The 27,402-nt window shown below is 37.4% G+C and overlaps 3 protein-coding genes and 1 long non-coding RNA gene across 7 annotated transcripts; 3 read left to right on the top strand and 1 right to left on the bottom strand.

Annotated features, from left to right (window-relative positions):
- The first annotated feature begins 2,739 nt into the window (after positions 1–2,739).
- Positions 2,740–5,623, top strand: LOC121913509. 2 transcript variants are annotated; one of them, XM_042436171.1, is made up of 5 exons: positions 2,740–2,812; positions 3,611–3,621; positions 3,711–3,831; positions 3,948–4,121; positions 4,841–5,623. In XM_042436171.1, the coding sequence occupies exons 1-5, from the start codon at positions 2,807–2,809 to the stop codon at positions 5,483–5,485; spliced, it is 957 nt and encodes a 318-aa protein (XP_042292105.1). In that variant the 5' UTR covers positions 2,740–2,806; the 3' UTR covers positions 5,486–5,623. The 2 variants fall into 2 exon arrangements, with proteins under 2 accessions (XP_042292105.1, XP_042292104.1); XM_042436170.1 differs by having other exon boundaries at positions 2,780–3,459; positions 3,599–3,621.
- A 3,636-nt stretch (positions 5,624–9,259) lies between these two features.
- On the bottom strand, positions 9,260–11,638 carry LOC121913492. Its single transcript, XR_006100316.1, has 3 exons — positions 11,462–11,638; positions 11,225–11,366; positions 9,260–10,928 (listed from the first exon to the last, which is right to left on the bottom strand). It is a non-coding gene; the product is annotated as an uncharacterized LOC121913492 (long non-coding RNA).
- A 3,789-nt stretch (positions 11,639–15,427) lies between these two features.
- Positions 15,428–17,660, top strand: LOC121912948. Of its 3 annotated transcripts, XM_042435528.1 has the most exons (7): positions 15,428–15,584; positions 15,681–15,771; positions 16,309–16,344; positions 16,771–16,823; positions 16,911–17,290; positions 17,390–17,518; positions 17,608–17,660. In XM_042435528.1, exons 2-6 carry the CDS (start codon positions 15,761–15,763, stop codon positions 17,516–17,518), a joined length of 609 nt encoding a protein of 202 aa, XP_042291462.1. In that variant the 5' UTR covers positions 15,428–15,584; positions 15,681–15,760; the 3' UTR covers positions 17,608–17,660. The 3 variants fall into 3 exon arrangements, with proteins under 3 accessions (XP_042291462.1, XP_042291463.1, XP_042291461.1); XM_042435529.1 differs by having other exon boundaries at positions 15,428–15,771; XM_042435527.1 differs by lacking the exons at positions 15,428–15,584; positions 15,681–15,771 and having other exon boundaries at positions 16,344–16,425.
- A 99-nt stretch (positions 17,661–17,759) lies between these two features.
- On the top strand, positions 17,760–20,672 carry LOC121912947. Its single transcript, XM_042435526.1, has 5 exons — positions 17,760–18,801; positions 18,941–18,957; positions 19,044–19,158; positions 19,254–19,424; positions 19,800–20,672. Exons 1-5 carry the CDS (start codon positions 18,799–18,801, stop codon positions 20,415–20,417), a joined length of 924 nt encoding a protein of 307 aa, XP_042291460.1. The 5' UTR covers positions 17,760–18,798; the 3' UTR covers positions 20,418–20,672.
- The last annotated feature ends 6,730 nt before the right edge of the window (positions 20,673–27,402 follow it).

Below are 27,402 nucleotides of genomic sequence, written 5' to 3' on the forward strand. Positions count from 1 at the left end.
TTACTTTACTTTACTGGTGATGTTTAAAAATACACCTTCATAAAATAAACTCTCCATAAAATGAATTTTATTCCCAACTGGTGAGAAACAATCATAAATAAACAAAATACCACCACAGGTTTATACAGATTCTTATGTAACTGTGGCCAAAAGTCCATCATGACTATAACATTTCATAAAAGTGTATCTCTAGAATCCTGTACTGTTGACCAGTCTGTGCTTGTGTGTGTTGTTTTGGATTGCCAATTTCTCATTTCTAAATCATAAGGCTTGGAAACTATTCTTCATGAAAGCTTTAACACTGGCCACAGTGCTGGTGAGTTATGAACCCACATTACAATCACTAAACACGTGATGCAGGTAAGTTTCTTTCTCTTCACCAATGGTTGTACAACTGAATGAGCGGAATTTTCCGTTGCTGTTTTCAGTTCAGGTTAACAACTACACCAAGTTATATAGAGTCATACGGGAGCTAATAAAGAGTTGCTGTTGGCACTCCTTGTGCCATTACATGCCTACAAAACTTCCTGCTGTCTTCATTACTGAGCAAACCAGCACTATGACGTTTCAGCAGAAACAAAACTGATGAACAATCTTTCACCATTCTGGGTGTGGATGAACAGTAAACATAAAGTTGGAACAAGTCTGTCTGTTCTGTGCTTTGCTTTACCTCTTATGTTGTTTACTTTAATTTGCTTGTAGAGCAAAAAGACTGATAATATTACTGTCACATTATTCCATTGTGGTAGTGACACCTTTAATAAATGAATATGAGTAGTTTTTCCACCACTGCTTTTAACAAGGAATATATTTTTCTAGGTGAAAGCATGGAGGGTACATTTACATATTTTGTTCATGCAGAGTCCGTTCTGAAAACAGGAATTGAGGGAATATGTAGCTTCATGTGACAAGGGTTTAAGATAGCTGTTTATGAAAATTGTGCTACCACTCCCATACAGTAGGGCTAAATGGAACTTTATTGGTGCTGTTTAAACATACACTTTCATAAAATAAATTCTCCATGTTTAAAATGAATTGGTCCCAAAGCAAAAAGGGATGAGATCTTTAAAAGACTTGGCAACCTGACTCCCTTAATCAAATCAGAGGAAACAAGCCTAGGAGTCATTTTAGATTCTGACTTGAGCTTTAAGTCCCATATAAACAAAGTGACTAAAACAGCACTCTTTCATCTCAGAAATATTGCCAAGGCTCAACCATTCCTAACTCAGCAAGATGTTGAAAAACTAATTCATGCTTTTATTTCAAGTAGATTAGACTATTGCAATGCACTTTTTATGGGTCTTTCCAAAAGGTTGATTGAAAAACTACAGCTTATTCAAAACTCCAGTCCAGCCAGACTATTAACAAAAACAAAAAAGAGAGAGCACATCACTCCAGTCTTGGCTAGCCTACACTGGCTCCCAGTGTCTTCCAGAATTGATTTCAAAGTCCTGTTACTCATTTATAAAGCTCTCAATGGCTCACGGCCGAGCTACATCACAGACTCTCTGATACCTTATGCTCCCTCACGAGCCCTTAGATCTTCCTCTGCAGGACTGCTTGAGATCCATTAGGCTACCCAAAAGAAAACTGGAGATGCAGCTTTTTTCAATTATGCTCCCAAACTCTGCAATGCCTTACCTAAACAGTCTCCGTTGAAAGCTTTAAACAACACTTAAAAACATATCTTTTTAACCTAGCCTTTCTATAGTATTACTTTTACACCATATCATATACTAAAACATTTTAATCCATTTTAAGGCATTTGTATTCTTATTCATGAATGAGTATATCTTTTACTTAAGATTTTTAGCTGTGTCTCCTCTGTTTTAATGCAAAGCACTATCTCTCATTTTTCTTGTTTGCCTCTTTTTATTCTTCCTTTTAATGTTCTCAATTATTTATTTATTTATTCATCAATTAATTTTTTTTAAAATGTATTATTATCTTTTTAATGTGAAGCTGTCATGAAGGTGAGTGGAGCAGGCGGACCCAAACGCAGATGACGACAGGCAGGCAGGATCAGATGCAGAAATATTTAATGAAATAATACAACAAAAAGTCACAGGAGACACTGAAACACAGGAACATCGACCATGGCCCAATGAACAAACACAGGAAAAAACTCGGAACATACACAACACGACAGCAGAAACTGGACTATAAATACACAGGGTGTGATTGCAAACTAGACATAGAAAAGGGAAATGAGACACAAGTGAAACGCATGAGGTAATCAAACACAGGAAGTAAAGGTGACAAGACACAAGCAGAAAATATTTCAAAATAAAACAAACTAAAGTAGACAGACAACAGGTGACACAACATGCGGGCAGACTGGGAGCAGATAAACTGGGGAAGACACTAGTAGCAGGGCTGGGCCAACCAGGGTGATGCAGGGCAGGTGAGAGGAGGTGCACATGAACACAGGAGGAACACACAAGGGAAACAGAGAAAAGACCAAAACCAGGCAACATAAATGCAGCTCTGAAACTCAAGAGAACAAAATACACAAAGAGTTCAAAAACCACAGAAAAAGCTCCGGTAGGACGTGACAGAAGCACTTTGAGCTGCATTTTCTATGAAAGGTGAGGGAGGAAAAGTCCAACATGACTATAACACTTCATAAAAGTTTATCTCTAGAATCTTGTATTGTTGACCAGTCTGTGCTTGTGTGTGTTGTTTTGTGTTGCCAATTTTTCTCATTTCTAAATCACAAGTCTTGAAAACTATTCTTCATGAAAGCTTTAACATCGGCCATGGTGCTGGTGAGTTATGAACCCACATTATAATCACAAAACATGTGATGCAGGTAAGTTTCTTTCTCGGCATCCATGATTGTATAACTTGTCACTGCATGAGTGGGATTATCCATTGTGGTTTTCAGTTCAGGTGAACAACTTACTTCCTGCTTCACTTGTAGCACCACAACTTATTACAAAGACATATTGTCACTCATACAGGAGAAAAATCATCCTCTAGCTAATAAAGAGTTGCTGTATTTTGCATTCACATTGGTGTCTATTGTATTTTCTTTTTATCAGTTCTTGGTGTAAACAGCTTTAATTTCAGAGAGCCACACTCCACTCAGGATATGAGTGAGGGATTATCATCTGACATTTGTGTCTATGTTCTTCCTCCTTGTAACATGATACACCTACAAAAACTTCCTGTTTTTTTTCAGTAGTGCACCGACCAGCACTAAAACGGCAGAAATAAAACTGCTGAACAATCTCTCACCATTTTGGATGTGGATGATTACAATTGATGCTATGAAGTATTCATATTTCATTATAACTGTCATCATACTGTGAGTTCTGCAGTTTGGTTTTATGTTACATCAGAAAACTAATGGCGGAGTTTTAGAAAGAGGAAGTAGACATTGTAGAACAAAGGGCGGGATATTTGATTCTGGCAACTTCTTTTTTTCATTCCCTCGGAATCACTTACTGTATAATGGTGAGTAGCTGCTTTTACATGGTTTCCTTTGCTAATACTTGATATTATTATGATTCAATTCTGCATTGCTAAATTCATTTCTGTTGTCAGTGGAAAGTTTGATTTTAATGTGTCATGTATGTTTTTCAATTTATGTCAGAATGCTGAGCAGATGGAGACGAGGTGAGTCTACCGATTTACTGAAATACATACAGTTATTGTTACATTCTGCTTCTTAATTCCCTAAAAATTATGTGTCTTTATTACTCTAGAAAGGGAGAATTACTGAAGGAGGAATATTTTTTCATAAGGAATGCTGACATTATTATCAAGAAAATGGTGGAGCTGAACGTCCATGCTGATTCAAATCATGCTACACTGTTAGTGGATGAGGTATGTCTGATGGTGACTGTTTTTGGACCTAATCTTTTGCCCTTTCACGCTGTATTTTGCACAGTTACAAACAACACAGAAGGTGATATGTCTTTGAATGTGTTTTGACCTTACAGATTCTTCACAGTATCTTCTTTTTGGGAAAGATCAAGACTCCACCACTTACCCCTAAAGATATTGTGACTGATGATGAGATGTATGATGCGCTGAAGTACGACTACCCTCGGCCTTTTGACCTTTATTCTTCTCAACTGCCCAGGCGGAGTCCATTTTCGTGTGTGCTAGACATGGTAAGATTATAGTTTGTCAGAAGACAATACATGTCTTCCTTGTGAAGTTATATAGAATTGTTCTGTCACCTAAACATCCTCAAATATTACAGTTTGTGATTAATGTACAGTAATGTGCAAAAGTTTTAGGCATTAAAAGTAAAGTGAGGATGCTTTCAAAAATGATGCCATGAATAGTATTTATTCATCAATTAACATCATACAAAGTTCAGTAAACAGAAGAAACCTAAATGAAAACAATATTTGGTGTGAGCATGCTCTGCTTTTAAAACAGCAGCAGTTCTCTCTGTACACCTGCACACAGTTATTGAAGATATGTGACAGGCAGGTTGTTCTGCATCTTGGAGAAGTTGCTACAGTTCTTCTGTGGATTTAGGTGTCTCAGTTGCCTCTGTCTCTTCATGTAATACCAGACTGAGTCCATGATGTTGAGATCAGGACTCTGTGGGGGCCAAACCATCTGTTGCAGGACTCCTTATTCTTCTTGTGGCTGAAGATAGTTCTTTATGACTCTGGCTGTATATTTGGGGTCATTGTCATGCTAAATTTGGGACCAATCAGATGCTTTCCTGATGATATTGCATCTAAACATCAAAAGTACCTAAAATTTGCACAGTAGTGTATATCATTCCATTTCACAAAGACAAAGCATGACCCAGTTCATATTACCTGATTTGTGGGCATGAGAACAGCTTCATAATATTTTTGATTTCTTGCAGATTGTCCACCTGGAAGGACAAGAGAATAAAGACATGATAATAAAGAAACTGCAACAGCTCATCCATCGACTGAAGGAGGGTAATACAGATGAACTGGTCCCATCCACCATCTGCATCTCTCAGAACACCAACATCCTGAATGCAGTCAGACACTATGGAGTCTCCATGTCCACTTCTGGCGCAAATCCCGGGCAAATTATGATTGCTGCCTCCTGTTTTGGCATCTGGGATGATTATGTAGCTGGTGCAGTGATGACCTACTATCCAAACAAGGTCAAGAAGTCATATTTTGATGGAACAATCATACTTCCAAAGAATATCAGGTGTGAGGCGTTTAATCTCAATACAGGAGAGCAAAAGCCTTCTTGCATATCATGTGTGAATTTGTTTGGTTTAAACTTACAAGTGGCTTACAAGGAGTGGCCTTATGGTAACTGTGCTGAAGCTGAGAGTGTGAGCAACTTGCTCAAAAACGAGGAAGATGTTAAATTGCAAGCACAACCAACATCTGAGACATGCACAGAGAAGAACAGGCTGATAGCTAAAGAAGATGTTTTGAAACATCTTAAAAGTGTGCTGCGCATGATGAAATTTAAATGGGATAATAATTTCTACACCCCACAAGTGGAAATATTGAATATTTAACAAATTACATGGTTATGGTCATTTATCACATGTGGTGGCTTTAAAAATATATTACTTAATGGTTCATGTGCTGATCTTGTTGTTTTAATAAAATCAAACTGATTTTAACCAACTTGTGTTTATTTTAATTCCTGCAACTCCATCTAAAGAGATGATAATGGGATAACTTGCCAGTATATACAGGTACTCTACACATATGACAGGTCCAGTTCTAAGACAAGTCAGTGGTGGACTTTGGGGGGCCAGAGAGAGGATCATGATCAAGTATCTTAATCAGAAGAAGGTTTAGCACATTAAACTGTTTAACAATAAGCAGCACAGTTTTAAACTGTAAGAACAAGATAGTAATTAAGGTCTATGTGTGGGACCACATGATGTTAATTGGATCACATCTACATATTCATTAAAAGCAGAGTAAACATAAAGTTGCAACAAGTCTGTTTGTTCTGTGCTTTGCAGAGACTGATCAGGCAATACATCCAGTATTAAACAACAACCCTGTATTCATACACTGCATGTTGTAGTATGGACAACATACAAGTACATATTTCAACATTTATATACTCAACAAATTAGTTAATGGAGTCACATGTTTATACAGATTCCTGGGATTGATAATCATGAAAGAAAAAGAACATAAGATTTCATTTGCTATTATAATGCAGTTTTAACAGATGATAAAGTATTTCTCCTCCTCTGGGTTTGAACTCACTGACACAGATACACCACTAGATGGCAGCAGTTAAAAGTTCAGTCTACCAAGTCTATCAAGTATAGTGGTTTTTATGCTAGATCTGGTCTAATATGGTCTGGATGGGGAAAAACAGCAAATCAACCTATTTTCTGTTTTCACATATGTAATGAGGGTTTCACAAATCTGAAAGATTGTTTTAAACAGGCTCTGGAGTCTACTTGTTAATACAGTTTGGCACAAGTGTAAATATAGGGGTTTTCATGCTAGACCTGATCTAATGTCTGTATGGAGAAAAAGCAATGAAATCACTTTTTGTTTTGTGTACAGAAATAATACAAAAATGTTTCACAAATTTGAAAGTGGGTGTTAGACTTTAGATAATTTTACTGCTTTTTCTGCATCCAGACCATGTCTAGATCAAAAACTTGCCAAATCCTGACTAGATTCATTTAGAGCAGCTAATGATTGTTTAAAACACACTTGAGTTGTAAAATCCATATTGCATATGTGAAGAGAGAAAATAGGTCGATATTGTTGCTTTTTTCCCCAACCACACTACATTAGACCAGATCTAACATAAACAGGTCACTATACTTTGACAGTGGGACACAACACAGTGGAGGAAAAAAAACAATAACATTACCTGTCAAAGTATGTTAAAAATCAGGTTATGGTTATAAGGTTATAAGGTTATAATCAGGTTAAAATAAAGAGGAATCAGTGTTTTGACAAACAACTTTACAGCTTTCTAATATGTATTGAAAGCTTTAAGATATACTGATAGACCACAATCATTACTTTGTTCCATACAGTGGAAACTGTTGCAGTCCTTGATGGCATCCTGGAGCTTGTTGTTTAGGGTAAACAGTTTCATCCTCTCAGCTTTCTTCTGTTTAAGATACTTCTTGATGATTTTAATGTGACTCTCTCTGATGTGTCTCTCTAAAGCTGCTTGTTCACCTCCCCAAAGTCCACCTTTGATTTAGAGTTGGACTTGTCACCCCAAAAAGTATTTGTATATACATTTAGATTTAAATTTAACATTTAGATTTAAATGTAATATTCACACTTAACGTTAAAACTTTTTTAAACATATAAACATATTGTCAACAATTACATATAATGTTGTTTTTACATGAATTTATGTCTCAAATGTGAGGAAAGTGAGCTAAATGTTCAAAACATATAAGCTAGAAAATTATAACCGAATTTTTACATTCGGTGCCCGATAGGAATTTAACCTGAGCGAGGAACGCTCTTCAACCACTGACAAAAATAGGAACTGACACTTGAGCAGATATCACTCAAAACCACTCAAGCTCGCTCAAATTCGCTCTGTGCCGCTCACGATGTTGCATTGCCAAAGCAGCACCCTTTCCCAGATAGTTAGATATATCTGGCATATTCCTTGGTATTTGGTATAAAATGTTCAAATCCCCACTTATACCACCTGTTGTGATTTTATTAATTAAAGTAGGCTATTGTACAGAGTTTCACTGTCGACATGATTCCTTCCTTTCCCACGTCCTAAAGAGCACATGTCACTCCGCTGTTCATATCCCTCCACTGGCTCCCAGTTGCTGCCCGCATCAAATTCAAAACCCTGACACTCGCTTACAAAACAGCAACTAAAACGGCTCCTGCCTCCCTGAACTCCCACATCCAGGTCTAGACTCCCTCCCGCTCACTATGCTCTGCCAATGAAAGGCGCCTGGTACCACCACCAGTACAGGGCTCTAAGTCGCTTGCTAGACTCTTTTCTGCAGTTCCCCAGTGGTGGAACAAGTTACCATAGTTCCTCTCAATCTTTAAGAAAAGACCCAGTTCTTTCGCGAACACTGCACTTAATGGACGGAAGGTAGAGAAAAAACAAACAAACAAAAAAATTCTGCTTCTATGCAATCTATGTACTCTATGCATTGCCTCTGTGCACCACCTGTTGGCATCTACGTCCTATCGGACTCAAACTTAGCTTTATGGCACTTACTCGTGTTATTCTCTCCTGATTAGAGAGAGAGAGAGAGAGAGAGAGAGAGAGAGAGAGAGAGATAGCAGCTGTGGTCGAGCGAGCTAGAGAGTAAATGAAGAGAGGGAGCGCTGGTAGTGAGAAGGCCGGTGAATCAGATCAATAAAACATGATTTACTGATTGTTTCACAGCGGTTACATTGTAGAGCACAAATAAACACGCCCACAAACCCACACACCTCCGCTCGACCCTGCGGGTCCTTAGACTCCTGATTTGGTGTAAATGCAGCCTTAGGGTGATAACCTAGTTAGCCCAATATTTTTGTTTTCCTTCAGTAGGCTAATTGTCCCTATAAAACACAGTTTTTTCTTTAGACGTGTGCGTTACACACGCCTTTGAGTATTTTTTTGGATTCTTTGTTATTTAAATCTAAAATAGAGACTTTCTATAATTTGTGGATAACAATCCCTTTGTTGAATGTTTGTAACAATAGCACTCCTTTAGGTTATCATCTTTTCCTGTTGTGTAGCATGAGCTGTCCAGATTATTGAAATAATTTGATTCAATACACTACAGTTGTTTTTTTTTTGGCTGATTATCAGAAAAAAGAAGCGAGTTTTTTCCTCCTGGGAGCAGGGACCAGTGATGGAGCAGAGCGAAGCAGAGCACACGCCCAGCTGTGTAGCTGGGGAGCGGATTGTCTTTTCACTCAACTCCGCTCACACCCACGAATCACACCGGACTCGGGATGAACATATTTTCAGAAATAGGGAGGATGTTTTTAGTCTGAAAGAATAAATGAAAACCAACAGTGATTTTGCTGGTCTTCAGTGACTTCACTGATATTCTCTTATCTGGGTGTAACTGCCAATCAGAGTATCCTAAAATAATGATACATTTTCTAAATAATTCAATTTAAAATCAATAAACTATCAGAATTCCAATGAGCATGATATGCATTTAGGATTTAATGATGCAGGTTGTAAATTACTGGATAGGATTAGGGCCACATGTGAACAATGTATTTGAGTTCTGAGTTTGAAGTGGGAGGTGGGTAGGGTCAGCTTTGGAAAAGGCCCATAGATTGGGAGCCAAGACGGCGTCCGTGTAACACTTTTTTTCCTTTATTGAACAACATTTGTCAAACAATACATATTATCATATCATGAGTTTTCATGGAATGTACCCCAGCATAACACAGTGACACATTATAAACAAAGAATTAAAACTGAAATAAAAACAAATGTGTTTAGTTCCATGACAGAGAGATGCAAGAATAGGTAGAACAATAAAAGAACAAAAAAAATATGAACACACCCATGTCAAATTTGGCTAAATAATGAGCAAATTGATGACATATTGTTAATAGCTTGAAAAATTAGGATTGTTGAATATTAATAACAAATCATGTTTTTTTAAGTAAAATTTCCTCACCAAATATGTTTTTAGATCCAACTGAAAATCAGTCCAAAACAGTGTCACATGTACACACTGAATAAACACATGTTCTAGCATTTCCACCATATAATTACAAAAAGAACTATCTATGTATGATTTTAAATAAAAGTTCTTTGATTTTGTTAGGCAACACATATTTGTAGGGGAGAGTAAATACAGCGTCCCATGTTCTACCATCAAGAGCTCGGTCTGTTCATTCATGTTTAACAGGCATTAAGTGTGTTTCTGATGAAAGCGTTGTTAAATTAAAATTCAAATGAAAATTGTCAAAAATGGAAATGGAATCAACAGTAATGATGTAATTTGCCAAAGTAACAATGTCATATGTATGTCATATAATGCCAGTTGATAGTACATGAATTACTGTATTATGCTCACTTTGGGAGACAGGAACACTGCATTTTTTCTATAAAATCTTCATGTGAGTACAGAAACCCTTCCAGTTAAATAGCTGTTTTACAAGTAAAATGTTGTTGTTAAACCAATTTTCAAAAGATAAGGATTTGTTTCTGTTTTGTTTACAAAAGTAATACAAAAATGTCTCACAAATTTGAAAGTGGGTGTTGGACTTTAGATGATTTTACTGCTTTTTCTGCATCCAGACCATGTCTAGATCAAAAACTTGCCAAACCCTGACTAGATTCATTTAGAGCAGCGAAAGATTGTTTAAAACACAGTTGATTTGTAAAACCCATATTGCATATGTGACAAGAGAAAAGAATTCGATATTGCTGCTTTTTTCCCATCCACTCTACATTAGACCAGGTCTAACATAAAACATTACTATATTTTGGTTTGTCAAATCTGGACTTTTAACTGAACATGTAATGCTGCCATCTAGTGGTGCATCTGTGTTTACATCTTTCTCATTTTTGAGCAAGTTGCTCACACTCTCAGCTTCAGCACAGTTGCCATAGGCCCACTCCTTTGTGTCAGTCGTGCGCAAACCAAACAAATTCCCACAGGATCTACAAGGAGGCATTCTCTCTTCTTTACAGAGGCTAAACGCCTCGCACCTGACATACTCTGGAAGTTTGATGGTTCCATCAAAATATGAGTTCTTGACCTTCTTTGGATAGTAGGTCATCACTGCACCAGCTACATAATCATCCCAAATGCTGCAACAGGAGGCAGCAATCATGATTTTCCCGGGATTCACGCCAGAAGTGGACATGGTGACTCCATAGCATCTGACTGCATTGACTGACTTCTGAGAGACGCAGATAGTGGAGGGGACCAGAAACTTTGGTTTCAGTGTTTTGATGAGAGCTTTCAGACTCTGTATTATTTGGTTTTCATTCTCTTGACCTTTCTGCAGGACAATCTGGAAGTAGTTACAAACATTATCAAGCTGTTGTCCCTAAAACTGAGTCATTTGTAAAAATGCAACAGTGGAAATTAATCATAAGCTGTAACATTTGAGGTGAAGGAGCATTTCAGCTTTCATTTGAAAAACATTTGGGAACGTAATTTTGGTTCTTGTTAAATGATTCTATCTTAATATCATTCATATTTAATTTTATGTTGAAATAATAATATAAAACAATACATAAATCATAAATAAAACAGAATAATGATGAGTGTGAAGATGTTTAATCCACAGATTATACTGTATCTTACCATGTCCAGCACACAGGAGAATGGACTCCTCCTGGGGAGGGTATTCCTTCTTCAAGGCATTCAACATCTCATCAGGAAAAATCATTTCTGGGGGATACGGAGGAATGTTGATATTTCCCAGAAAGAAGATGCTGTGAAGCAGCTGTTGAAGCAAAGCATATAAAAATTATTATTATCACATGACGAATGAGATTATAGGACACGATTACGTGTTAAAAAAACTCCAAACTTCATTACCTCATCCACAAACTGTCTACTTCCTGCTGTCTTCTTCCACCAAACCAACATCTTCATGATAATTTTGAAGGCATTTGTTCTGAATCCTTCTTGACTTCTCAGAAATTCATCTAATCTAAAATAGTATTGATCAAATATTAGTCAATTAAAAACACAATATACGATTGAGCACTTGCAGCACCTCTCCCTTTCATCCTTTTTCAATCACAAGGGGAAAAACATGACAACAATTAAACATTTCGCTGTTAAATGAATTCAAATAAGGCTTGTAATGCAAAATTTAAAGATTATACAATTAAACAAAAAACGATGCCACCAAAAAGCTGCTACTCACCATTGCTGCTGTGTGAGAAGGAAACAGAAAGTGAGTAAAACCCTGCCTCCTTTATCGGACAGCGCCTCAAATATTTCTATCATGTGATTTACGATAAATCCACTTTCATCCTTTCACTTGAGACAAAGGACTGTGAACTGCAAGCATCATTAACAGTAATTTACAAGTAATTTAGACTCATGATAATGATTTACATTTCTATTTCCTGGACCAGACTATCAATAATACAGAAAGATCAGGTGTGTGAGAGTTAGATTGATGGTTTACTTTGCAACTAAAATAGAAATGCACATTCAGCATAATTCAGTTCTTAAAGCCCATCCGTGTATCTGTAGTAAGGGCTCACCTACAGTAATCATATGATTACATATGGTGATCTAAAGTAGTATTACAGATATAGTCAAATTGTATAATAGTCTTAAGATACGCATTATTCTATTACTACATGTATTATTGTATTACTGTATTATTAAAATAATTTCACATGGAGATATTTCACAATCGTTACAATGACACAAGAACAGACACAGATAGGAAATCTAATAAGATCATGTTATTATGCTACTGCTGAATAATGTAGAAAGTCTTTGTTGCAATATTTCGGATTCATGAGGTCAGAAGCTAAGCTGCAGATTAGAATGAATAAAAGGTTGTATATACCAAGAAAAGAAAATACAATAGACATCGACACGAATAAGTCTTTATTAAGTTCAGTTTAATTACTGTATGTTTGTATAATTGAATGTGATGCATGAAATGATAACACAAAATAAGCAACAGAGCAAGTGCTGAACTGCACTGACAGCAGGAACTAAAACTCGAGTGTCTGATGAAACCTGTATTATTTACATGACAGTTGCAGCAATGACAGATGTATCCATGGGTAACAATCTTTCAGCTATTATTCATATTTACAATGACTATCATGTGAGATGTGGCAGCCTGGTGGCTCACTAGTTAACACTGACTGATTGAGACATTTGCATAAGAAATTGTCCTGCTCTCCCTGTGGTCCGAGTACTCCAGTTTTCTCCCACAATCCAAACAGATGCATGTAAGCTGAATTCAGATTCATGCTGTGTTCAGGTACATTTGCTGCTGCATCTACAAATCTAGATTTCCCACTGATTTTACAATATAACGATATAAAATGTTCCTGTGACAATTTTGTGTCAGAAAACTTGTATCGATCATAAATCTAGCATCACATGTAAATGAGTATGATGTACAGTAAGCAGTATCATATTATGCATCCAGCTCCAGCTTTAGCATCGCTATTTAAGTTGTGGTCAGAAGTGCAACATGCTTAAAGATTTCATGCCATAGAGAGCAGAGCAGCAGAACGTTTCTTTTTGATTATGATCACTTTTAAAATGATGAATCTGGGATTTTTGCAGTGTGGCTTTTCCTCTGGGAAAACACCAACATCATTATTAAAAGTCATTATTAAGAGTATGTCAGGTATTCCATGATCAGATCATAACAAATCTGATAACTACATGACAATGAAATGACATGTTTATTCCTCCCAGTGAGAAACCTCAGTATTTTATATAAAGACAACAGTGACACTGAAAGAAGTTACAACCATTGAAGCTGTTTCATGAGTTGTCAAGAAACCTATACTGTCCATGTCCTGTCTGAATCTGGCTTTTAATATGCTCCACTTTTGCAACATTGCAGCTGGAGTTGAGTGTGAAGCTTCAGTACAGGAGCTCTATATCTATATCTATATCTATATCTATATCTATATCTATATACACACACACACACACACACACACACACACACACACACACATATATATATATATATATATATATAAATTTTAAGGCAAGAGGGAGATCAAAATATAAAAACATAATATTTGGTTGAAATAAACCATTACCAAATGTCAGTATTATTTATAAAATACAGGAGGAGAAAGAGCAGTGTGTGTGAAGTGGTGGTGGGGAGTAGTGGAGAAGGAGTGGGGGACAGAGGAGGACGGGCTCCTGCTGTCCTCCACAGGGCGGGATCTCCTTCATCAATTTAATGTACTTCATTTTTTTCCATGCTAATCTATGATTGACCAAGACATGTAAAATGAGCTCCAAGGGAGGACGTCCTCCCTAACCAATCAACAACCAGAATACAATATTGACATCATGTTGGTCCAATGATAGTTTCCAGATTTCATCTTCAATTCTCTCCACTGTAAAGTATGTGAGTGTGACAAACTGTTCAGAGAAGAAGACCTGAAAGATATAGATAAATTACGTTTCACTTCTTTTATGGAGCAGTAGATAGCTGCTTGCGTTAGCCGACAGTTAGCTTGTTGTAGCAGCCTGAAGGACTCTTTATACATACATGGAAGGACTGTTAAGGACTGTTGTTAAGCTAACAGAAGAATGGATCTGGACTGTGCAGCGCAGCAGCACCAGGACGTGGGAGGTTGGAGAGAGAAGCACCCGGAGAAACAACCAGGAGAGTTAGCTTGTTTGTCAGTGTTGCTAATGATATCAGACCGGTTAACCAGCAGCCACAAAGTTCTGTTAACTAACATACAAGATGACCAACAGCCACAAATGGATGTTATGACATGAATACTTCATCTCCATGAAGGAAAGAAGAAGATGTCAGATAACATGAGTCAGATACAGCTTCTCTCTCTCTGTCTCTTTGGTCGCTAGTTTCATCTCTGATGGTTAAATGTCTCTCTGTGGCTGTTATGTGAATTTATCTCCTTAACCAGAATGCAGCAGAGATCATATAATGTGCTGTAGGTAGTTTGCTTGTTAAAGTTACAGTGAGCTGTCTGGACTCACTCATTCATTTGGAATTGATCCAGTTTTTAATTGAGTGGTTGTTCAATCACCTGTTGATGTTGTGTGATTAGTGAATGAGTGTGCAGGAGGTCTGGTTACTTGCTTGTGACAATTTCGTCAGTTGGTTTTTAAGCTGAGTCATATATTGAGTAATAAGCTTAAAGTAACTAGAATAACGTGTTAACATGTCAGCTTTGTAGACTATATAGACTGAATATAGATAAGAGTGTGTAAATCATGTATTTGATACATGCATTAATTCTTTCTGATGTGAACCTACAATTTTAGATCTGTGAATGTTTTTGTGTTCAATCTTTCTTGTATTCAGCACTGATCTGTCCCTGTATCAGATAATAAGCTTTGTGGTACTTTATATATTTCTGTATACTAAGAAAATACACAGGAAACGTGTGAATCATGTGATATGTTGTCTATTTTTGATGACAACATAAATCTGTTGTCACAATAGAACAATACTATAAATCTGAGTTTCACTTTGTTGGTAAAATGTCACATCCTGAACCACTGCACGGCTAAAATGAGCACTTCTTAGTTTAGAAACAATATGTATATGCTAAATGTCTTTAAAGAAGCAGCATTTTCACCACTCAGGGGGTTTTGTTTTTCAAAGCAAATTGTTTTATTGGCATATAAAACCATACCCCACCCCTCCGATTTCATCGGGTGGGGGACAACGATATAGTTTGATGCGGTTTGTTGTAAGATTCCACTTTGGTTTTCCTCCCGTCCTCCCCAATGTTTTGAGTCACCAGCCGCCACATATATACATATATATATATATATTTATTGTTATTCTTCTTGTTATTTCGCTTGTCCAGTGCGCTTTTGAAAACGAAACTTAAATAGTATATCACAATTTTTGCGTCACTGCAGCACGGCGGGAGGGGTAAGAGCGCAGATAAAATCTAACAACAGCTATTTTTTCACATGAGAGCAGCAGTGGCGTCAGTCTGTCTCAGTGGTAACTACTCTCTTTTGAATGTATTTGATAAACGTTGATGTTAATGGTTTTTCTTTCACGCTCTTCTCTTCATGAATCTCCGCGGGTTTGTTACAGGATCTGCAGTCGTTTTTGTTATGTGACGCTTACAACAGTTGACGCAGTGAGTTACCTTATATGTAGCCATTTTCTCCAATATGATGAAGAGGTTAGTACTGCATTTATTATTCTTTTTTTGATTCAGAATGTGTTAATAATGTTAAATGACATCATCATCTACAATACTAGCCCAAGTATGTGACAGTCAGGAAGTTATGTATTTATGTATTGATTTATTTATAGGTATTTACGTTGTGGTAGACTTCATGTGTTGCAAACTGAATAACAACAGGTAAAAGTATAATTGAAAAATATTTGGCATTATAATACAATAACATTTTCCTAAGTACTACAAATTTGAGTTTCCTCCCTTCAAGTAAATCCGTTTTGTGGGATTTCATTCTGTTAATCCACTACGTACCTTTCAGAGGGAAATATTTTGGCGTTGCATTTATTTGGCAGTTTCTAGTTACCTTTTTATTTTACACCCTAAAGATAGTTTAAATCAGGAAAATAGCGTTCAGTAATTAGGCGTGAGACAAATAATTGATACAACCATTTATCCTGTTGAGATACCTAATGTTTTTCAAACAGACTGTAATGTATTCTTGTGTGTTATTGATAATTGTACTGCTTTGTTTTCTAGGGGACAAAGAGTCAGGATGGCGGCTGAAGTAATGAGGTACCTGCAAGAGCAAGTTTCTCGTCTGTTCATGGGGGCTGAAATAAACACTATCACAGGATACCTGAGAAGAAGGTTTAGGTTTGGTGATAGAAAACAGAACACAATTACTTACAGACATATATAAAAGCAAAATTGGGTCTAACAGAGTCGGAAATATTGAACTCAAATTGGGAGTCATATTTATTTATTTTGTTCATGGCTCAAATTACCCATATCACAAAAAAAAACACATTTTCGTACTTTATGTGACTGTGAAAAAAGAAAATCTACTCATGCTTGAAGTTTTCATTTCCATGTTTTACACACGACTGAATGGGCTCCCATGGTCACTATCACCACAGTATATTATTCTGACAATACTGATACTGCTGTGATCATCATGGCTTGTTTAATTGTATCCTCCTCATCTTTTCTATCTTCCAGTGAGGCAAGTCTGCTTGATTTTCTTGATTTGCGGCAGTACGACAAAAAAAAAGGTTAACTACACGTATTTCCCCTAGATACCATGATAACCTTGTTCTCTAGTCTTTCCCATAGTCTTTCATACTCATGTTGTGTTGCAGGTGCAGATTACCTGGCATGGGTGTCACAATCTGTGTCGACATCTGAAAACAAGAGTTTCCTCTTAAAGAATCCAGCTGGTGCCACGTTGAGGATAGCAGGGCTTGGAGACACCATTTACAAAGACGCAGATGACGAGGTGAATGCATGGGGGAAATTCTACCTTCCCAAGATAGCACACATGCAGGTCATAGGTGTGGTGGAGGGCACCTCATGCCCGTGTGACCAGCTTATTCTGATGACCTGTGAGGACAAAAAGCTGTACGCCTACGATGGAGAGGAGCTGCATTTGGTGGCTTCAAGTTGGAAGCAGCTATGTGACAAGGGAATTGAGTATCCAGCATCCAAGAGCTATTTCAATGGGGAGGCCTTCCAATATATGGTGAGAAGAGAACAAGCAGAACTTTGTGATTCCTGAGAGTAATGACTGATCATCTTTTGGTACTGACAAGGTTTTTATAATGTGGTGTGTTGTGTGTAGACTGAGGATGACTGGGCAGGTGTGAGGAAGGGTGACGTGGGGAGGAGACTTGACCACGAGCATCAAAAACTGGTGCAAGGAAATACATCTGCATTCTTGAAGTGTCTGAAATCTTCAGGGCACACATAGGTGAGTGTTCTCTCCCAACGTTATCTTGGATGCAGAGTGAATGCTAAGGTCTAAATATCCAATATAGTGACTTCTTGTTTTTTTTCCAGATGCTGGTGTTTCCCCAGAAGAAAAGCCTCACTGCAAAAGAACTCATCATAATCAAAAAAAAAACGTCCTGCTGCTCTGCTCTCTATGGCATGAAATCTTTAAGCATGTTGCACTTCTGACCACAACTTAAATAGCGATGCTGAAGCTGGAGCTGGATGCATAATATGATACTGCTTACTGTACATCATACTCATTTACATGTGATGCTAGATTTATGATCAATACAAGTTTTCTGACACATAATTGTCACAGGAACATTTTATATCGTTATATTGTAAAACCAGTGGGAAATCTAGATTTGTAGATGCAGCAGCAAATGTACCTGAACACAGCATGAATCTGAATTCAGCTTACATGCATCTGTTTGGATTGTGGGAGAAAACTGGAGTACTCGGACCACAGGGAGAGCAGGACAATTTCTTATGCAAATAATACAGGTTTCATCAGACACTAAAGTTTTAGTTCCTGCTGTCAGTGCAGTTCAGTACTTGCTCTGTTGCTTATTTTGTGTTATCATTTCATGCATCACATTCAATTATACAAACATACAGTAATTAAACTGAACTTAATAAAGACTTATTTGTGTCGATGTCTATTGTATTTTCTTTTCTTGGTATATACAACCTTTTATTCATTCCAATCTGCAGTTTAGCTTCTGACCTCATGAATCCAAAATATTGTAGCAAAGACTTTCTACATTATTCAGTAGAAGCATAATAACATGATCTTATTAGATTTCCTATCTGTGTCTGTTCTGGTGTCATTGTAACGTTTGTGAAATATCTCCATGGGAAATTACTTTAATAATACACTAATACAAGAATTCATATCATTAGACTATTGTACAATTTGATTGCATCTTATCATAAAACGATCATATGATTACTGTAGGTGAGCCCTTACTACAGATACACGGATTAGTTGCAAAGTAAACCATCAATCTAACTCTCACACAGCCGATATTTCTGTATTATTGATAGTCTGGTCCAGGAAATAGAAATGTAAATCATTATCATGAGTATAAATTACTTGTAAATTACTGTTAATGATGCTTGCAGTTCACAGTCCTTTGTCTCAAGTGAAAGGATGAAAGTGGATCTATCGTAAATTGCATGATAAACATTAAAGGCGTTGTCCGATAAAGGAGGCAAGGTTTTACTTACTTTCTGTTTCCTTCTCGCACGGCAGCAATGGTGAGTAGCAGCTTTCTGGTGGCGTACTGTGTTGTTTAATTATATAATCTTTAAATTTTGCATTACAAGCCTTATTTGAATTCATTTAACAGCGAAATGTTTAATTGTTGTCATGTTTTTCCCCTTGTGATTGAAAAAGGATGAAAAGAAACAGAGGTGAGTGATCTGATTCTGCTGATCTGCAAGTGCTCAATCGTATATTGTGTTTTTAATTGACTAATATTTGATCAATACTATTTTAGATTAGATGAATTTCTGAGAAGTCAAGAAGGATTCAGAACCAATGCCTTCAATATTATCATGAAGATGTTGGTTTGGTGGAAGAAGACAGCAGGAAGTAGACAGTTTGTGGATGAGGTAATGAAGTTTGGAGTTTTTTTAACACTTAATCGTGTCCTATAATCTCATTCGTAATGTAATAATAATAATTTTTATATGCTTTGCTTCAACAGCTGCTTCACAGCATCTTCTTTCTGGGAAATATCAACATTCCTCCGTATCCCCCAGAAATGATTTTTCCTGATGAGATGTTGAATGCCTTGAAGAAGGAATACCCTCAACCTTTTCTTCTCTATTCCACTCACCTCCCCAGGAGGAGTCCATTCTCCTGTGTGCTGGACATGGTAAGATACAGTATAATCTGTGGATTAAACATCTTCACACTCATCATTATTCTGTTTTATTTATGATTTATGTATTGTTTTATATTATTATTTCAACATAAAATTAAATATGAATGATATTAAGATAGAATCATTTAACAAGAACCAAAATTATAATTGTATACATTTCATTCATATACAGCATTGATTTTTTTACATTTAATTTTCACCACTTTTTAATATTTCTAGTGATACGTTCCCAAATGTTTTTCAAATGAAAGCTGAAATGCTCCTTCACCTCAAATGTTACAGCTTATGATTAATTTCCACTGTTGCACTTTAAATATGACTCAGTTTCAGGGACAACAGCTTGATAATGTTTGTAACTGCTTCCAGATTGTCCTGCAGAAAGGTCAAGAGAATGAAAACCAAATAATACAGAGTCTGAAAGCTCTCATCAAAACACTGAAACCAAAGTTTCTGGTCCCCTCCACTATCTGCGTCTCTCAGAAGTCAGTCAATGCAGTCAGATACTATGGAGTCTCCATGTCCACTTCTGGCGCGAATCCCGGGAAAATCATGATTGCTGCCTCCTGTTGCAACTTCTGGGATGATTATGTAGCTGGTGCAGTGATGACCTACTATCCAAAGAAGGTCAAGAACTCATATTTTGATGGAACCATCAAACTTCCAGAGGATGTCAGGTGCGAGGCGTTTAGCCTCTGTAAAGAAGAGAGAATGCCTCCTTGTAGATCATGTGGGAATTTGTTTGGTTTGCGCACGACTGACACAAAGGAGTGGGCCTATGGCAACTGTGCTGAAGCTGAGAGTGTGAGCAAGTTGCTCAAAAATGAGAAAAATGTTAAAGTGCAAGCACGACCCACATCTGTGACTTGCACAGAGGAGAACAGACAGAGGGCCAAAAACAGTGTTTTGAAAGAGCTGAAGTGTGTGCTATGCATGGTGAAATTTGAGAAATGGGATAATCATTTCTACATCCCACAAACTAACTAACTATTCTTGAAAAGAGGAAAGGAAATAAATAAAATGGCTATGGTCTTTTATCACAAAATGGCCTAATATATATGTGCATTTTAATGTGAATCTTCATTAATAAAAATACTCCACATATATATATGCATGATATCTTATAATCAGAGATTCAGTATAACATGTTTTCTTATTTCAAACTGTTGATCCTCCAGCTACTTGTTATGTGCATTTCTGTACATGTTGTTAACAATAAAATCGGACTGGGATGCTACTGAAGTTCATGATTGTTATTTTTTAACTCCTGCAACCCCGTCTAAAGAAATGATTCTCTATATAATGTATAATAGCTTACCAGTATATACATGTACTCTATGTAGTGACACTAAGTCAGAGGTGGATTTTAGGGGAGGTGGTCAAGCAGCTTTAGAGAGAGAAATCAGAGAGAGACATCATTAAAATCATCAAGAAGTATCTTAAACAGAAGAAAGCTGAAACATGAAACTGTAGTGATTGTAACCTAAGAGTAAGACCCAAGACAGCAACTTGACTAGATGTTAAATTAAAGGGTCTTTTTAAACCATGATCTCATCTGCAATGCTCTAAAATGGATCTCATCCGTCATGCTCAAGGTGCTCAAGCAGTTGGGAACAAGTCTTTTTTGTTCTGTGCTTTGTAGAGACTGATTAGACAATAAATAAAGTACTAAACAACAATCCAGTCTTTAAGATCTAAAAAATGGAGAAAACATAGCTACAGTCTACACTGAAACTTAAGTGTAAGAGCAAAAGCATTATTAGGACAATGTGCCACAAAGACATAGACATCAGTATACTTGAAGCTTTTTGTACACATGCTAAATATTGTGTATTAAAACAGTGTTTCCTCTTTATTTTAAACATAATCTGATTATTAACAGACAGCACTTACTCAGTTTTGACAGGTGATAAAGCCTTTTTCTTCCACTGGGTTTTGTCCCACGGGTGCAGATGCACCACTAGATGGCAGTGTTACCGTGTTCAGTTAAAATCTCCTATAAACTCTATATCAAAGTCAATCTTTCCAAAAGTCACACATTTCAGTCCAGAAGTCACATTACAGAAAAATCACATTTTCTAGTAACACTCTGGATTTGGCTGGACTTTGAAATAGAGTGTAAGTTGTAATACACTGTCCTAGCTGTTTTGTCCACTTCATATATAACATTTATAATATACAGTATCACCTTCACCTCCAAGTGGTCAGACTGCATCTTTCACACCAAACAAAGACAGGAAGCCTGCTGTGGTCCACAGAATAAGTTCCAATCTTTTAAAGGAAAGACAAGAATCAAAGTGCAACAGGAAGACCAATGATTCACATTCATCTGTCATTAGGCATTAGGCCTATTCAGTGGTGGGGGAAATATACTTTCTGGCTTCAAATGAATGTATTTACACTAATGGAATGAAATGCTATTGTACACTTATACAGATTGTTTTAGCTAACTGTGGTCAGGGAAGAAACTCAATCATGACAACAGTGGATTATATCACTGTCTAATATCCATGAATTCATTAAAGCCAAATGTCATCAAACTAATATATCATTGTGTGGGCCACTCTGTACTTCTCTGTTGATTTTTGTGTTGCCAATGAGGTCATTTTTGATTCTTGAGAACCAAACAAAATGCCATTCTTCAGTAGAGCTTTAACGTCTGGTGAGTGATGGGAAATGCAATTTATTTTCAGCTGATACGTCACAGACGCTTTGTTTGACTTTTCCTGTGGCTCTCTCTCCAATAACATGTTTGTTTTCAAGTCTATATTTGTGTAGCCAACTGCTACCGGTGGGGAAATCCTGTCTGACCTCTCAGCCTGTTGTGATGAAAACATGGGCACTTGGTGACGTCCAGGAGATGAACTGTTCATTTTTCTTATGTAACTCACAGCTCTAATCTTTGTTTGAACAGGCAATCCCCGGTACCTTACAGAAATATAAGGACCTAGCCTGGAAGCACTCTCAAATGTTCTTTACTAAGAGAAAACACACACAAGCACACAGATGATAAATAATGTATCACACTTGCGTGCGCATACACACACACGCAAGTTGTAGTTAGACTGTAATATTTTAACTGAAGTTGGCCTTGGTGTTTCATGTCTGGAAAATCTGAGTAATGCTTGTTTGACATATCATCTCTGACCTAATGTAGGATTTATTTAATCACCCTATAGTGCATTACAACATGCTTGTACATGAAACAGATGCTCAGATAATTAACACACATTGTCATCACTATAGGATGCACTTACAGTAGGATTACATGTCCAGCACCCACTCATTCTCTAATATACTCTACTTTTTCATTGTCATCCATTTAGTTTCAGATGTGTGGAGAAAAAGGAGACCAGAGTAGATAACTATGGAATTACATTCAAATGCTACTTAGCTACTTACATTGTATATTTCTCCTATTTCCTATTCCAGAGTATAGAATTCATATTTGTGTATACTCTGAATTAACCCTAAAGGACCTTTTACCACCATTATTATACATTTTATGACAATCTTGAATGTTACCTAAGAGCACAGAAATGTTCTTAAAATTACCCATTACTGACTGAGGAAATGATGTCTCCATGTTCAGTCTGTGTAGGCCACAACACGTCTGTGTGAGCACTCCGAGACTAACCCCACATATTATATGATGCCACTCAGCACATCTGCGGTTGCTATTTTAATGCTAATGTTTGAGGTGCTTGCCTTAAAAATGTGCATACTGTACACAATTCATTTACCATTATAATACACAACAACTAGCTCATGGAATTTGTGTGGCTGGGAAGGCCCACTTGAAGCAGTCCACATGCTAACCAGACAAACAGAGCTAATGTAGCCTAACTTAATTAGCGGCAACATTTGCAACGTTTAGCACAAAGATTGACGGGTCTTTATTACATTGCTGGCAATTCACAAACAAAACATTAGGTTACAGGAACATTTACTAGATAGCCAACTGCTCTTTTTTCTTTTGGCTGGTTGATTTTTTTCTGGTTTATCTGTGAGGATACATCCAATGCCATATGTAAAGACACACCTGACTGAGTTTCTGTAATGTGCTGGGACTGTACATGTACAATATGTTGTTGTGATTATGATTACTAGTGGCTAGATAAGTTGTAAACAGCAGTTTATGTTTGTTAGCTGAGCTAATATTGTTTTGCGTCACCCTTCCAAAGAACTATGCTAATTCCAGCAGCGTGTGTTTTTCTTGCCCGAATGCTCCAGTTTCATTAGCAGCCTTTAAACTATTTTATTTTGTTTTTCACTGCTGATATTTTACACACACCAGTTTTGCCTATAAGGGCAAGCTCTTTAGAAAGAAAAAGCGTTGGAATGTCTTATGTCTGATTGTCACACAAAATGATTAAAAACTGTTGAAGTGACCCTTTAAAATGTTTGATTTCATTATTCAAATTCAAATTTAGAATATCTGAGAATGTTCCCCTATTATTGTAGTTTGTCTTAAAACTTAAAACCAAATAGACGATTATGATGCAGGAACATGATTGGCTATAAGGAAAAACTGTGACCGGTGCCTCAGACTTCTCATATGCACACTGAGCAAACTCTATGCTTTGTATAAACCTACTGTGCAGTACCAGATCCCGTCCCATCAGAACTGTATGTGCGTCAATGCGAACTCAATAGTCTGCTACTCTGTGTGCACAGTACCAGTACCTTTTGTAGCTCTAATGCTAAGCTCTTCCTGGTATGTACCAATCCCCCTGACCACCCAATCAACAATATGTTTGTTTGGGTGTAAACACTGTGGAGGAGAAACTGGGTTTTGTGTGTGTTCGGAGAAAAATAGTAGCAAAGTAAGTTATTTGTTGTTAGGACATGCTGAAACAGGCCAGTGCTTGCTACACACATCCAGCATGGTTAACAATAGCTTTTGTGAATGAATATTTGTGTGTGTGTGTGTCTAGTGTTGTTGCGTCTCTCTGCAACCACTGATCCAGATACTCCCAGGCCAGGCAGCAGTGCAGCAGGGGGTCCGAGGTGTTTTGATGAGACCGCTGTCACCGGACCGTAACTTCCCATCATGCCGTTCAGTATGGCCAGTTTTCAATGGGTGACTCAGCAAGCTTGTGACAGACATTTTCATTTTCATGTTGCTCCACTGTAACAAAGAAAGGAAAGCAACACGGTGCTCCCTGGGGTGTGTGTGGAAGAAACCAGGCCTTCCCTACCAATCAAAGTCCAGCTGTTGCTTTTACTGGTCTTAATGAAGACTGAGTGTGTGTTGTGTATTCGACTGTGATACACAGTCATGGTTGGTTAGCCTTCCCATTAGGGCCGACTCCATTCTTGTCACTGGGATAAACAATAATCTTAAGAACATTGTGAGACAGGTGTGTCTCAAAAAGTGGGAAGGATTTTCTCCTCTCTGGCACATAAAACCGACATGAAATAAGTTTTAAATTGTTGCTGCTGGAAAATACAGCAAACTAGCCAGAGTCAGCACAGGTCTTATATAACAGGCCATATACAGAGCATATGGGCCCCAGCCTTAGTGAAGCTGTCATCTGCTGGAGTAGTAAAACAATGGGAGTGAAGGGTGAGAGATAACAGAGCACTACCCCTGCTGTGATAATAACACTGTGGGATGGCTATATTTAGGGGCTCACTTTGACAAAATTGCCCAGTGTGTGTGTGTGTGTGTTAGCGTGCGTCAGTGTACACTGCGCTGCCCAGAGCTCAGAGCTATGCGGCACCACAACAGCTCATAATTTAACCTTGCCAGTAAAATCACTTTCAAATGCTGTAATGTGTGCAGTTGTCTGTGCTTAATCCCCCCCATAACAGAGATGTCAAATAAAAATATAGGTGGGTAGTTTTATTTTACACCGTGGCATTTATTTGTATGTTTGTCCATTTTAAAAACATCCACATATACTATATAATTTAATATTTACTATGAATTCTCCTCATAACAATTCAAGTCAAACAGAAGGTGGGTAAACTGGATTGAGGTATAGTTGTGTTCAGTAAGAGGCACACAGACGTACATACACTCAGTTTTAAATTTGACCTTTTCATAAAGGGACATTGTGGCCTTTCCCCTGCATTCTCAGGCCAAAGCACACCACTCATTAAACCAGTACCATAGCTTGCTACCAAGACTTCACCTCCAATAAAAACAGCTCAGGCCCGGACAGCAGAATAATGACTTTTCACTAGATTTTTACTCGGGTTTGAGGCCAGCTGATGCATTTACAGGCGGCGCAATAAGGCTCCACTGCTTTCCTTTCTCCTCCTGAGCTCTAAAGAAACCCGCACTACTGCTGGCTACATTTACACACATAAAGAACTTGATGCTGCAGTTTTGTTCAGTTTTATTAGACCTGAGAAGGTGAACACACCTGAAGAACATGGACAGCCTATAACAAGATTAAACAAACAAGTCAAGCATGTTTCATGTTTTATTTAAATGAATGCTTAAATAAATGTATCTGAAGAATCTAGGGAGGTCCATATATGTACAGACCTTCCTCACAAAGACATTTTGATGTGTCATAGCAGGAATTAACAATATTAAAGATGGGTGAAATCCATTCAGCTAATATTGTGCCTGCTGGCTCACTGCTATGGGTTAATATGCCAATTAAAGGGAAATTAATGTTAGTAATTCCACCTGTGCTTTTCCTGCTATGACAAGTCAAAATGTCTATTATAAAAAAAGGTCTTTTGAAGGTAGTTCAAAAAGAGAGGAGCAATCATACCAGCTTGACACACCCATGGTACACTCCCACGGGTGTTTTCACTTATTTCACCTGATTAACACCACTTCCCAGAACTGTGTACTGTCACGCACTGTGTTTGATTGACATCTCCCTCACTCTCCTGGTGGCTTTGTTTCACCTGTTAGGACGGGACAATTTACACCTTCATCACTGGCGGTGTCACCATATGTTCACTCATTCACAATATCCCATGTTATGGGCATTCCATAACTCTATAGTGAACAGTACATTGAAAATTCAGACACCTCTGAATCATTATGTGTAATCATTGATCGATAGAGTGTTACATGACTGTAATCGCATCTACCAAATATGACATGTTAGTTCATTGTCGGATTGTTAGCAAAAAGTGGTGTACATTTTGTTACTTTTTTGTTCAATTGTGAAAATTTTGTTTTAGAGATCACACAGAGAATTCGGACACTCAAACTCAACCATTCTTATCAGTGCATGGGTTTTGATGACCTTATGTACTGCCCATCGCATCAATAGCTCTGCCCAACGTTAGCTTGAGTGAGGTCTAATCAGATAATTGAAAACACCTGTGTGGGTGTGCAGAGCCTTTGATTAGTTATAATTCTGTTAATCTCTCATTAGCTGTTTTTTGACCTGTTTTATTTGATTTTTGTTTGTAGCATCATTTTTTTTGCCACTATCAGCAACTCACTAGGTAAGTGGTGTGCATTTATCTCCCACACCGTATAAATTTAGCCTGTGTATTCTTACTGTGTATCTTATCTATCAGCTTATTAGCTAGTAAGCTAGCTATACGTAAACCTGCATTAAAAGATTTTTGGTCATTTGGCTGCACAGCAACAAGCTATAAACACAATGGTTAGTCATTATGTGTTAGCAAAACATGGCTATTTACACATCCAGCAGACATGGAAAGTCAAGAGTCGTGTTTCTGACCACCTGGCAAATGTAAGTCTAATATTGACTATCCTATTTGCTTTGATTTGGTCTCCACCAACTCCTGAGGGAAATGTCTTTCTCTTTAGCTGCTAAATGCTTTACTGTGTTCACTTGCCAGTTGCTAGCATTGTCTGCTGTTTATTGCTGTGCAGGTAGCATGAAGTGTTTTTATCAGAACTTTTTGAAAACAAAGTTAAACCAAATCACTGAGCTGAAAGACGCTAAAATGCTCTGCAACACTAGGAGGAACTGCAGAATCAGGTCATAATTATAATACTAATAATTATACATTTTATCTATTG

Source organism: Thunnus maccoyii, chromosome 15, assembly GCF_910596095.1.
Source record: "Thunnus maccoyii chromosome 15, fThuMac1.1, whole genome shotgun sequence".
NCBI classification, from domain to species: Eukaryota; Metazoa; Chordata; class Actinopteri; order Scombriformes; family Scombridae; genus Thunnus; species Thunnus maccoyii.

Excerpts from the sequence above, each read along its gene's own strand:
- LOC121913509 (XM_042436170.1), top strand. Across the intron at positions 3,832-3,947 it reads CTACACTGTTAGTGGATGAG|ATTCTTCACAGTATCTTCTT; the intron begins GTATGTCTGATG and ends TTGACCTTACAG. Across the intron at positions 4,122-4,840 it reads TTTCGTGTGTGCTAGACATG|ATTGTCCACCTGGAAGGACA; the intron begins GTAAGATTATAG and ends GATTTCTTGCAG.
- LOC121912948 (XM_042435527.1), top strand. The coding sequence starts at position 16,376 with ATGGGGGCTGAAATAAACACTATCACAGGATACCTGAGAAGAAGGTTT. Across the intron at positions 16,426-16,770 it reads TACCTGAGAAGAAGGTTTAG|TGAGGCAAGTCTGCTTGATT; the intron begins GTTTGGTGATAG and ends TCTATCTTCCAG. Across the intron at positions 17,291-17,389 it reads GGGAGGCCTTCCAATATATG|ACTGAGGATGACTGGGCAGG; the intron begins GTGAGAAGAGAA and ends TGTTGTGTGTAG.
- LOC121912947 (XM_042435526.1), top strand. Across the intron at positions 19,159-19,253 it reads GTAGACAGTTTGTGGATGAG|CTGCTTCACAGCATCTTCTT; the intron begins GTAATGAAGTTT and ends TTGCTTCAACAG. Across the intron at positions 19,425-19,799 it reads TCTCCTGTGTGCTGGACATG|ATTGTCCTGCAGAAAGGTCA; the intron begins GTAAGATACAGT and ends AACTGCTTCCAG.